The sequence below is a fragment of the Myxine glutinosa genome, chromosome 6 (assembly GCF_964187855.1).
Source record: "Myxine glutinosa chromosome 6, kmMyxGlut1.1, whole genome shotgun sequence".
Classification (NCBI taxonomy): domain Eukaryota; kingdom Metazoa; phylum Chordata; class Myxini; order Myxiniformes; family Myxinidae; genus Myxine; species Myxine glutinosa.
The window spans coordinates 4,810,760-4,823,838 of record NC_136266.1 but is presented as its reverse complement, the minus strand read 5'-3'; the positions used below and the strand labels follow the sequence as shown (position 1 = coordinate 4,823,838).

At 46.7% G+C, this 13,079-nt stretch overlaps 1 protein-coding gene across 4 annotated transcripts in view; it reads left to right on the top strand.

The window, feature by feature from the left end:
• LOC137429121 (mediator of RNA polymerase II transcription subunit 13-like) overlaps positions 1-13,079 on the top strand; it is a 302,240-nt gene that overhangs the window by 79,359 nt on the left and 209,802 nt on the right. For all 4 annotated transcript variants that reach the window (XM_078779570.1, XM_078779572.1, XM_078779571.1 and 1 more), the window contains exon 5: positions 12,667-12,812. In XM_078779570.1, coding sequence (XP_078635696.1) covers positions 12,667-12,812 — 146 coding nt within the window. The remainder of the gene's footprint in view (positions 1-12,666; positions 12,813-13,079) is intronic.

The window sequence follows — 13,079 nt, the reverse complement described above, 5'->3', positions numbered from 1 at the left end:
GCTGCTCTGGAACCGGCTGAGATTAGCGGGTACTTCGCTGAAATGCGCTGAGGTAAATATGAATAAAAAATATGGATCGTCAAATATTTTGAGTTTGGCCATGTTTGTCCCAGGCTCAATGGCCATGTCTATGTCAAATATCAAGCACGTAAGACTCTCCGTTTAGGAGTCTATCGGTAACATTACACACACACACACACACACACACACACACACACACACACACACACACACACACACACACACACACACACAAACTGTGTTTTATATATATAGATTATTATTGTTATTGTTTTGGTCATGAACACACTTTTATCCTAGATGATGTTTTGCATTTTCGATTCAAATAATTATATTGTTTGTAGCATTCATGGATAAAATGCTGTGAAATGTGCAACTAAACTGAGCAAGGAACGGATTTATTTCTATGTTTTGTAAACATGATCGAGGCTTGTGGAAGACCTCGAGCAGAATGGGAAAGGGGAAACACCAACAACAGTGTATGGGTGAGAGTGAGATCAAGGGGCAAAGGACAGGTGCGGCTGAGAAAGGATGATGGCAGATGAATGAAGGGACCACATGAGATGCTTTGGGGTTTGTATCAGGGTCATTTTGAACAGTATTTTATACTTTTTAGGTTCTCTTATCGTACACTAAATGCTACTTTATGGAAGGGTCACTGGAGATTGACACTGAATCAGGTATAGACCCACCATTGTAGCTTGATGGGGTGGTGGTGTTGATGGAGGGGAGAGGGCTGTACCCACCCCTAAATTATTTGTAAAAGTACTACATTAGTCCTTCCCTCTTCCCCCTTCCCCCAAATTTCTGGAATAGTAAGGAATTCATTTAACCAATTACAGCATTGTGTGAGTCCAAACTACGGAAATAAAATGTCTGGTAAATACAAATAAATGTTATTCCAAGAATATAACATAGCACATCATCAGAACCTTCTTGTAGCAGTGGCTTTTAATCCTGAAAATTCCCAATCTTCATCCAAATTCCCAATCCTGGTAAAAATTCTCAATCGGTCGCACGTTCTTGCATGTTTTTAACATTAATTTTATTACGATTGGCCATTGGTCTCAAAAGTGGTGATGACATGCAGTTGTGACTGCGACTCATACAACTTGTTTTAATGGCCATTTCTTTTATCACGGTGTTGTGGTGCAGGGGATAGGGGAGATGGCTTGACAGGTGAAGATCTGGCATGCGCATGTCTGTACCTCGATGGCAAATTCTGTTATCGAGGGGTTTGGGGTTCTGGGCCACTGGGTGTTGCTGGCTGTGGAACCTGCAAAACATCTGTTAGAGGAGGAGGGGGTGGGGGAACCGACTTGCCGGCGCGGTGGGGACAAGAATAGGAGGAAGGGGTGGGGACGGGATCCGACTTATGACTTTGGTTGGGGAAGGTTGGTCTTGTATTGGTCCTGACAGTACTCACCGTTTCTTGCTTCGTCTGCCTTGTTATTTGTGATGACCCACCTTCTTCTAGGGTAAGATGTTAAACTGCATCCACCACTACCTTTTGGTTAGACTTTTCAGCTGAAGGCTAGGGTTCCACCCTGAAAGAAATGGTTCGCATTAGGAAAGGAATACGGCCATAAAACCTCGCTTCAACTTTAAAGGGGAACCCAAACACAATAAATATTTTTTCTGAAAAAACATTGAAAATTATTAATCATGGTCTAATTTGAAGGGAATTTTTTTTTTGCCGATCAGAAAGTGTCGAAAATAGCCCATGAGTGTTGATTTTCGATTTTGTCAGTGATGTCACACCATGATCTCACCATGATCCAAACGATGGCTTTACATAGAGAACAGTGCATGTCGAGCTCGGATTCCGATACCGATTGCACAATCATCAACTGTGAAGGTTCTCAGTATGTTGAAACGGATCGGTGGGATTGTGAAGAAACTATTGGAGACAAAAATAGTGATGGAAACGTTTTCGGGGGAATTGTAGAGCTTTGTTGTTTTGAGCCTTATGCGAGCGAGTCAGACGAAGATGTTGTTAGTGAAGATGGTGGTGTTATGTTCCTAGTGCAGATGATGCCGGTCGGTCGCATGTTCACGACAGATTGGTAGGTTTTGTTTTTCTGTTTAATTTCCGGTTGATCAGGTATTTTGATAAATCAGTTATATTACTACAGAAGAAATACAGTACGCACACCACCCAGGCACACTCGGACACTTCCGACCAAATGGGCAATGAATGCTTTGTCTCACCTTCGCAGGCTGACCCACTGACCCAGTGTCCTGTATGTTACAGGTTGGTCACGTTTCGTACTTTACCGGAACGCCATTTGTGTCTGTGGTCGTGCCGTGTCTTGCCGTAGATGTCCCGCCCCAGTGGAGGGGGCAGTGGTGCTATTGGGGAGGTGTGGGGTGGTCGTGGGCATTGATAGCTAGGGTGATGGTTGATGGAGAATTGTGGGGGATGGGGTGTGGTGTTGGATAAGGGAGTGGTGCTGGATGGTCTTGCATTTTCAAGTGACAGCTGTTTGTTTTTTTTATGTTTCCGACAAAGTCACCAGAGGCATTATGTTTTCGGGTTCTCCGTCCGTCCGTCCGTCCGTACAGTCTGAACCTCGTTTTTCTCAACAACCATATGGCCGATTGAGACGAAACTTTCAGAGTAGGAGTGACACCCATGCAGAATGTTTTTATGATAATTGTGACCATAGGTGAAGTGGTATAGCAGCCAAAAATGTTTTACTCAAATTCCTTATCCTAAAAATCTGAAATTGCAGGCACATGATCTATGACCCATTTGTATTGAAATATTAAACATGTCATCATAGCTCACATGGTTTGGCAGCCATATTGGACTGAAGGAAAAAAAATTTTTTTTTTTTTTTTTTTTGTATACAAGATCGAGGCTCGTGAAAGAGCTAACATTAATCACACAAAAAGACAAACCGACACACAAAACACAAAAAACAAGGGGAGTGGCAGACAAGATGGGGAGAGAGGGGGAAGGACACAAAAGAGAGGGGGAAGAGGGGGAAGGACACAAACACAACATTTGAGAGCAGGGACATCGGGAGGACTTGGGGGGAGGTGGGAGAGGAATAAAACATATGAACACTGCAAGGACTCTGGGGTGAATTACCGGGGGTAGAAAAGATCAAGGTTTTCGATGGGGGAAGATAAGAGATGGTGGTGAACAGCTGTTTTAAAGACCTGGAGGGAGGAGTGGGATTGAAGGGAGTGGGGGAGTTTGTTCCAGAGGCGGGAGAAAAGGGGAATGAAAGAGTGAAGGTGAGCAGAGAGCCTAGACTTTGGCAGTTTAACCATAAGAGGGTTGCAGGCAGATCTTGTGCGACCTGAAGGAATATTGGGGGGACAGAGCACAGAGAGAGCTGGGGGAGCAAGGCCGGAGAGGAGTCGGTAGAAGACAGAAAGACCACCAACCTGCCTGCGGTGAGTGAGTGAAAGGCCCTCGGTGTTGACTACATCGCAGGAGATTCCAATGATTCTGAAAGCTTTGGCCTCAACAGCGTGAAGCCGAGCAAGGTGTGAGGCAGGAGCACCAGCCCAGAGGGGGGAACAGTATTCCATTGAGCTGCGGATGAAAGCCTTGTATGTGGTGAGGAGCTCAGGTGTGCCAAGGAAGGACTTCACACGACGGAGGATGCCCAGTCGGCGACTGGCTTTGGAGGCCAGCTTGGAAATGTGGTTTTCCCAAGAAAGACCATGGCAGATAGTGAGACCCAAAAGCTTGACCGACAGAACTTCTTGGAGAGGATTGTTGAGAAAGTAGATGGGAGGGTTGTCCAGTCGGTCCTTTCGGAGAGACATTGTAAGAGTGTGAGATTTGTCAGGATTGAAAGACATGTTCCACTTGTTTGACCAGTCTGTGATTTTGTCCAGGTCTGCAGAGAGTGAGGAGGCTGCAGACTGCCGATCTGAGGGATGAGGAATGGAGCGACAGAGAGTAGAGTCGTCAGCAAAGAGATAGAGAGGATTTTCAAGAGAGTCAGAGAGATCATTGATGAAGACCAGAAAAAGCACAGGGCCCAGAACACTACCTTGGGGAACTCCAGCCTGAACAGGAAGAGGAGATGAGAGAAACCCATTCAGGGCCACACGTTGACTACGACCAGAGAGGAAGTCCGCCAGCCATGCGTGGAGATTTCCATGGATACCAAAGGAGGAGAGTTTGGTGAGCAGAGCAGGGTGCCAGACCGTATCGAAGGCACGTGAAATGTCAAGGGAGACAGCTCTAATTTCCTGTTTGGCGTTGAGGACCTCCATCCATTGTTGAGAAAGCAGAAGCAGCATGTCCAGAGTAGAGTGACCAGGTCTGAAACCAAATTGATGATCAGAGATCAAGCCATTGGAGAAGAGGAAAGATTTAATATCTGAAGCAAAAATCAAAAATATTAAATAATTTTATCTCTGAAACCGCTCACCCTATCCAACAGAACTGTTGCATATAGTTTGAAAATGATGATGTCATAGGTCACGTGGTTTGGCAGCCATCTTGGAAAGAAAAACGAACCTTATCCGATCAACACAAAACTTCACAAACGTGATCCCCTACCCATACATATGCAGAGTGATGGCATCTACCCGTTGTGGGACTATGCGGAGGCATATTGGCGACGGTCGCATTATTCTAGTTGTATACAGAATTGAGGCTCGTCTAAGAGCTAATACATTGAACATGAAAACATGCAATGAAGGGAGCGGAGACGAGGGGGAGAGAGGGAAGCACACAAGCACAACAACAGAAGAGAACAGGGATGTCGGTAGATCTGTGGAAGGGGAAGGGCTGGGGAAGGAGGGAGGGGTACACGGTATAAAGCAAATGAACACTTCTAGGAATTTCAGGAACTAAGTTTGGGATTTAAAGAGGCGGATTTCGGGTGTTTTAACGGGGGTAGAAAAGATCAGGGTTTTGGATGGGGGAAGATGAGAGATTGTGGTGAACAGCTGTTTTAAAGACCTGGAGGGAGGAGAGGGATTGAAGAGAGTGTGGGAATTTGTTCCAGAGGTGGGAGAAAAGAGGAGTGAAGGTGAGCAGAGAGTCTTGATTTTGGCAGTTTCATCAGAAGAGGGTTGCTGGCAGATCTTGGTGATCCTGCAGGAATATTTGGGGGACAGAGCACAGACAGAACAGGGGGAGCAAGGCTGGAAAGGAGTCGGTAGAAGACAGAAAGACCACCAACCTGCCTGCGGTGAGTGAGTGAAAGGCCCTCAGAGTTGGCTACATCTCGGGAGATTCCAATGATTCTGAATGCTTTGGTTTCAACCGCGTGAAGCTGAGCTAGGTGTGAGGCAGGAGCACCAGCCCAGAGGGGAGAGCAGTACTCCATTGAGCTGCGGATGAAAGCTTTGTATGTGGTGAGGAGCTCAGAAGTGCCCAGAAAGGACTTCGCACGAGGGAGGATGGCCAGTCGGCGACTGGCTTTGGAGGCCAGCCTGGAATTGTGATTTTCCCAGGAAAGATCATGGCAGATAGTGAGACCCAAAAGCTTCAGTGACAGAACTTCAAGAGGATTGTTCAGAAAGTAGATGGGAGGGTTGTCCAGACGGTCTTTTCGGAGAGACAAAGTGAGAGTGTGATTTTTGTCAGGATTGAAAGACATGTTCCACTTGTTTGACCAGTTTGTGATATTGTCCAGGTCTGCAGAGAATGAAGAGGCTGCTGCCTGCTGATCTGAGGGTTGGGATATGGAGCGGCAGAGAGTGGAGTTATCAGCAAAGAGATAGAGGATTTTCCAGGGAGTTGGAGAGATCATTAATGAAGACCAGAAAAAGTACAGGGCCAAGAACACTGCCTTGAGGAACTCCAGCATGAACAGGAAGAGAGAATTCCATTCAGAGCCACACGGGACTGCGACCAGAAAGGAAGTCTGCAAGCCATGCATGGAGGTTTCCATGGATACCATATGAGGAGCATTTGGTGAGCAGGGCGGAGTGCCAGACCGTATCGAAGGCACGAGATATGTCAAGGGAGACGGCTCTGATTTCCTGTTTGGCATTGAGGACCTCCATCCTTTGTTTAGACAGTAGAAGCAGCATGTCCAGAGTAGAATGACCTGGTCTGAATCGAAATTGATGATTTCGAGATCAAGCCATTTGAGAAGAGGAAGGATTTGATGTCAGAAGCGATGATGGATTCCATGACCTTGCTGATTATTGGGAGCAGGCTGATTGGTCTGTAGTTGCAAGGATCCGTTTTTGCACATTTTGTGTGTAAAGCGGTGATGTTGGCTGATATCCAAGCAGATGACAGATGACCTTGAGCAAAAGAGAGGATGAAGAGAACAGAGAGAGGGTGTGAGAGAGCGGCAGAGCAGGATTTTAGAACCTGTGGGCTGATGCCGTCTGGTCTAATTGCAGAATCAGAGTCGAGGTTTGACAGAAACTTCTTCACGTTGTGAGGAGAGAAGGACACAGATTCGGTGTATATCCGTTCCTCCGCTTCATCGTGAGGGCGGCGTCCTCTCAATCCTGGTGGATAACCACAAGATCTAGCCATCTCTGTTGCTTCATAACATTGCTTTCTAAAATTTCCCGAGTACAAAAGCGAATATTTTGTCGGCCCAATCCACATGAGGGTATTTCGGACAAACCTCGTCCAATTTCTGGCAACCCTCGAATTTTTTGGCCACTGGTGTTGCATGAAACCATCTTTCCCCATACATCCACCAAGGATGCATCGACCCAGGATATGTTGGCATTACAGAAGGCACAAAAGACACATCATATCTATTTTGTGGGGTATCAAGGAATAGATTAGTGTCGATGTGTTCTGAGCATTTGGGTTCCCCTTTAATTTTATATGATGGCAGTTAGGACAGAATCCATGAACAGATTTTAAAATCTACCATATAACTTGAAAGAATGGACATGAGCCTCTTAGCTAGCTGACTCTCGAGGTGCCACCTTCGCAGCCTAACTTCCGCTCAATTATCAGCTGGTGCTGTGTTTATCGAGTATTAGTGTAAATAGGTTGTGTGGACAGTACTCAACTGGTTACTGAATGTTTCAAGAGCCGAGATGAGAACTCACTCAGACTTCACTTTGAAAAATATGAGATAAAAAAATATTGTTTTTGCTTTATTTCTGTGTCACACTATTCATTTGTTATAAAGGTCATCCTTCCTTTTTCCAACAACCTAATCTCAGATCACCAATTCGGATTCAGACCAGTTCACTCCACCTTGGACATGCTGCTTCGACTCACCCAACAATTGATGGATGCCCTCGATGTCAGACATGAGATCAGGGCCGTCTCTCTGGACATATCCCATGCTTTTGATACAGTCTGGCATCCCACCTTGCACTCCAAACTGTCTGCCTATGCCATCCACGGCCAACTCCCCACATGGCTTTCTGACTTTCTTTACTCTTGTGGCCAACCTTTGGCACTCAATGGAATCCTTTCATCTGTCAAGGCTGGATTGCCCCAACGCAGCGTTCTGGGCCAAGTCCTCTTCCTCATTTTTATTAATTAATCACTCCGACTCTGGAAAATCCTCTTTATCTATTTGTTGATGACTCCACCCTCTGCCCTGACATTTCCTCATCCTTCAGACAGGAATGCTGCAGCCTCTTCCCTTTCCTCAGACCTTGAAAAAAAAAAATCACAAGCTGGTCAAACACTTGGAATATGTCTTTCAATCCTGACAAATCTCACACTCTCAGTCTCTCTCTCTCTCTGAAAGGACAATCTGGCAATCCCCTCCCCCATCCTCCCCCTATCTATTTTCTTCACAATGCTCTTGAGGAAGTATGGTCAATACTCACTCCAGTTTCAAACTCCTGGGTCTCATTATTACCCATGATCTTTCTTGGGCAAACCACACTTCAACATTGGCCTCCAAAGCTAGCCAGGCTGATTGTGCGGATTTTGCACAAGGATTTTGCACATTTTGCACTTGCACAAGGATGACTGGGCATCCTCCATCATACAAAGTCTTTCCTTGACACATCTGACTTCTTATACATCCACAGGACCTTCGTCCTCAGCTTGATGTAGTACTGCTCGCCCCTTGGGCTTGCTCCCCTGCCTCACATCTTGCTCAGTTCGACACTGTGGAAGCCAAGGTTTTTTAATATCATCAGAATCTCCCATGCTGCAGCTGAGTCTATTGGCCTTTCACGTTGCCATTGCAGACAGGTTGGTGGTCTCTGTTTTCCACCGCCATCTTTCCAGTTTGGAACCCTCTGCTCTTTCCATGTTTTGTCCCACCTCCCCTCCTTCCTCCCCATGTTTCTGCAGGCCTCACACGATCCACAATCAACATCCACAAATCTTGGATTTTGACGTGGCGACCCAATTTTCAATAGCGTTCTTCCTTATGCGTAGATACACCCACACACCAGATTAGAAGTTAGTAGTTCGTTTATTTTTGTCCCCCGTCGCACAGCGGAGCGAAAGGGGGACTATGGTTTTCCCCTCCGTCCGTGTGTCCGTCCGTGCGGGCGTGCGTGTTTGCGTGCGTGCGGGCGTGCGTGCGTGCGGGCATGCGTGCGTGCATAGGCGAAGGACCGCATTCGAATTTGGTGTGTGGGTGCAACCCACGTCATAATCCAAGATGCCACCATATATGTCTGATGCCATGTATGTCTGAACCTTGTGAGATGAATATCTTGCAAAATAAGCGAAGTACCAACTTCTAATTTGGTGTGTGGGTGTATCTCGGCATAAGGAAGAACGCTGTTGAAAATTGGGTCGCCACGTCAAAATCCAAGATGGCCGCCACCATATATATGTCTGAACCTTGTGAGCGAAATATCTCGAAAAATAAGCGAAGCACCAACTTCTAATCTGGTGTGTGGGTGTATCCAGGCACAAGCAAGAACGCTGTTTAAAATTGGGTCGCCACGTCAAAATCCAAGATGGCCGCCGCCATGTATGTCTGACCCTTGAGATGACTATCTTGAAAAATAAGCGAAGTACCAACTTCTAATTTGGTATGTGGGTGTATCCAGGCACAAGCAAGAACGCTGTTTAAAATTGGGTCGCCACGTCAAAATCCAAGATGGCCGCCGCCATGTATGTCTGACCCTTGTGAGATGAATATCTTGAAAAATAAGCGAAGTACCCACTTCTAATGTGGTGTGTGGCTGTATCTCCGCACAAGGAAGAACGCTATTGAAAATTGGGTCGCCACGTCAAAATCCAAAATGGCCGCCACCATATATATGTCTGAACCTTGTGAGCGAAATATCTTGAAACATAAGTGAAGTACCAACTTCTAATCTGGTGTGTGGGTGTATCTAGGCACAAGCAAGAACGCTGTTTAAAATTGGGTCGCCACGTCAAAATCCAAGATGGCCGCGTCCATGTATGTCTGAACCTTGTGAGCGAAATATATCATATCATAGCATGTTTTCTGCGTCTTCCACTTTGTCAACTCACATCACTTCACCGACGGGGGACCTAGGCGTAACGCTTGTTCAAGATATTTCGCTCACAAGGTTCAGACATTATATGGTGGCGGCCATCTTGGATTTTGACGTGGGTTGCACCCACACACCAAATTAGAATTCGGTCCTTCGCTTAAGCACGCACGGACAGACGCACACACGGACGGACGCATGCACACATGGACGGAGGGGAAAACCCTAGTCCCCCTTTTGCTCCGCGGTGCGACGGGGGACAATAAACCAGAGCTAGTGATATCGAACCATCAACTTACTTTCTCCACAGGAAAATTGAGGTACAGTACTCCACGAAAAGGTCTCGGGTCTTAGTAAGGGAAACATATGAAAATCTGTTAACTAAATTGTTACCAAAAATTTCTTCACCAATATGTTTGTAAAGGTGTGTAATAACGTGTTAAAATGTTGAAGGTCAACTCCCGTGGGAAACCCAGAAAAAAAGCTGTTGAATTCGGGTACCGAAAAATTATTTTCGAGAATTTTTTATTTTTTTAAATCGGCCCTTAAGTAACTTATGAGGGGTCAAATAAGGGTTTTTCATGATTCTGAGTTGATTGTTAACATTTATCCAAGATATTAACATTGATCCAAGATAGGACTTCAGCAGGTGAAAACCACCCAAACTTGGAATGACGGGTAGATTCCATTAGCAGACGACCCAGAAAATGTTGCCTTGCTAAACACTGTATATCAGGAATTAACACAGAGCTAGCGGAGAAAAGTAACGCGGCTCGGAGCAATTGCTGCGTGAAAGAAAAATATGCGTGCGATTGTCCATTGTCCAATGATGACGATCATGTGACAGACTAGAACGGCACTTGGTAGAGCGCATACCTCCGCCAGGTTTAACGGTTTGTGTTTTGTATCCCAATGACACACCGGATCTGGATTTGGACCTGAACCAAAATCGAATCGGCTTAATATTATCGCCTAACCTACTCAACCACCAAGTTTATTGTAAAACGGCCACAACTTTTTGAGATATCATGCTATATATCGTTTTAAAACCTATCACTCAATGGTGAATAATTAATTATTTAATTAAATAATTATCGTATCTGGATCCTGATCCGGATCTTCACCAAAACCGAATCAATTCTTCCTTGTCACACACTGAACATGCCCAACAAAGTTCCGGCCGAATCTGTCCACAACTTTTTGAAATATCATTCTGTATGTCGTTTTCAGACCAATCGCTCCATGGTGAAAAATCACTTTATAAAATTAATAATTCTCGTATCCGGATTCGGATTTTCACAAAATTCAAATCAATTTTCCATGTCACACACTCAGACTGCCCACCAGATTTCATCTAAATCCATCAATAACGTTTTGAGATATCCTGCACGCAAACAAACTGACAGTGGTGAAAACAACTTCTGTCCATTCCAGATGGCGGGGGTACAAAAGAAAGAAAAGGTAAGTGCCCCCCTACTTCTTCAGTGACCCCCCCCCCCCACCCCCTCCCTGGTTCCGTCCGTGCTGCCACTACCATTAATCAGAAAATATTGTGTGCTTACAGGATTGTGTACAAGGGGAAAATATTTAATTGCTCGTTTTAAAAAATGAATTGTATGAGCACGTGCCATTGTAAATATTGCTACTTGGCCCAAAGAGGTCAAACCGAATGTAAACCAATTGGGGAATCGAGTGTTGATCGAAGAATGGTAACTGCTGTGGGAAGCCATACGAAGCTGACATTTAGAGCGTTGAACGTTCATCGGAGCAAAGGAGCACACCAAAAAAGCGAGGTCCGAGCCCCAACAAAGCGTGGTCTGAGCACCAACAAAGCGTGGTCCGAGCCCCAACAAAGCGAGGTCCGAGCCCCAACAAAGCGAGGTCCGAGCCCCAACAAAGCGAGGTCCGAGCCCCAACAAAGCGAGGTCCGAGCCCCAACAAAGCGAGGTCCGAGCCCCAACAAAGCGAGGTCCGAGCCCCAACAAAGCGAGGTCCGAGCCCCAACAAAGCGAGGTCCGAGCCCCAACAAAGCGAGGTCCGAGCCCCAACAAAGCGAGGTCCGAGCCCCAACAAAGCGAGGTCCGAGCCCCAACAAAGCGAGGTCCGAGCCCCAACAAAGCGAGGTCCGAGCCCCCAACAAAGCTAGGTCCGAGCCCCAACAAAGCGAGGTCCGAGCCCCAACAAAGCGAGGTCCGAGCACCAACAAAGCGAGGTCCGAGCACCAACAAAGCGAGGTCCGAGCACCAACAAAGCGAGGTCCGAGCACCAACAAAGCGAGGTCCGAGCACCAACAAAGCGAGGTCCGAGCACCAACAAAGCGAGGTCCGAGCACCAACAAAGCGAGGTCCGAGCACCAACAAAGCGAGGTCCGAGCACCAACAAAGCGAGGTCCGAGCCCCAACAAAGCGAGGTCCGAGCCCCAACAAAGCGAGGTCCGAGCCCCCAACAAAGCGAGGTCCGAGCCCCAACAAAGCGAGGTCCGAGCCCCAACAAAGCGAGGTCCGAGCACCAACAAAGCGAGGTCCGAGCACCAACAAAGCGAGGTCCGAGCACCAACAAAGCGAGGTCCGAGCACCAACAAAGCGAGGTCCGAGCCCCAACAAAGCGAGGTCCGAGCCCCAACAAAGCGAGGTCCGAGCCCCAACAAAGCGAGGTCCGAGCCCCAACAAAGCGAGGTCCGAGCCCCAACAAAGCGAGGTCCGAGCACCAACAAAGCGAGGTCCGAGCACCAACAAAGCGAGGTCCGAGCACCAACAAAGCGAGGTCCGAGCACCAACAAAGCGAGGTCCGAGCACCAACAAAGCGAGGTCCGAGCACCAACAAAGCGAGGTCCGAGCCCCAACAAAGCGAGGTCCGAGCACCAACAAGGTGATTTGATATTTGCATCCATTAACAGTGATTTAATACATCGGCACACCGACTAAGCAATGTAATATGTGAAGCACGAAGAAAGTGATTTAATACCTGATAGCACCAACAAAGTGCAGTCAACAAAGCTCTTTTGCTCCGATGAAGGATTACCACCCCAAACATCACCTTCGTCACATGGTTGGCGTACTGCGATGAACATTCTGTTGATTTTATCCACTGTTCTACACCCCTCCCCCGCCCCCGCGGTATGACGCTCGTGTTCACATTCAACACCATATTTATATCGATTGTCTGTTGAGATCCATCTATCACATGTGTAAAGTGCGTTGAAGTTTAGTTAAGCTGGGCAGTCACGTGTTGCTGTTTATCGCTCTCCATGCCTGTTGTTGTAACTTCTCAATGATCATGTTGATCGACGTTTGCTTGCAGCGAGCACCTCTCCTGCTCCTTCTCCTTTTTCCTGCATGGAGACAGCAACGTCTGCACCAGTGTAGAGATCTGTCAGCATCTACCTGTGCGGTGCCTCGACAAGGACCTGCTCGACCTCAGTGCTACGTCGACCGGTCCCTTCAATGGTAATGGCATCTCTTGGCGATTATCCTCAACTCAGTTCCATTCTGGTTACCTTTCGAACTTATCACTTGTTTTCATGATATTTTTCTCTTTAGCTTTCTGTTTTCAACTCTTTGTGTAACGGTAACTGGTAAATGTTTCATTCTACTGGTACATCTCTCATCCACATGTGCTACAGCATGTATTTAGTGAGGGTTTTGGGTTTTTTCTTCAATTATTTTTACAATTTAATTTATCCAACGCCTTGTATCCTCCTGCTAGCCCATTGC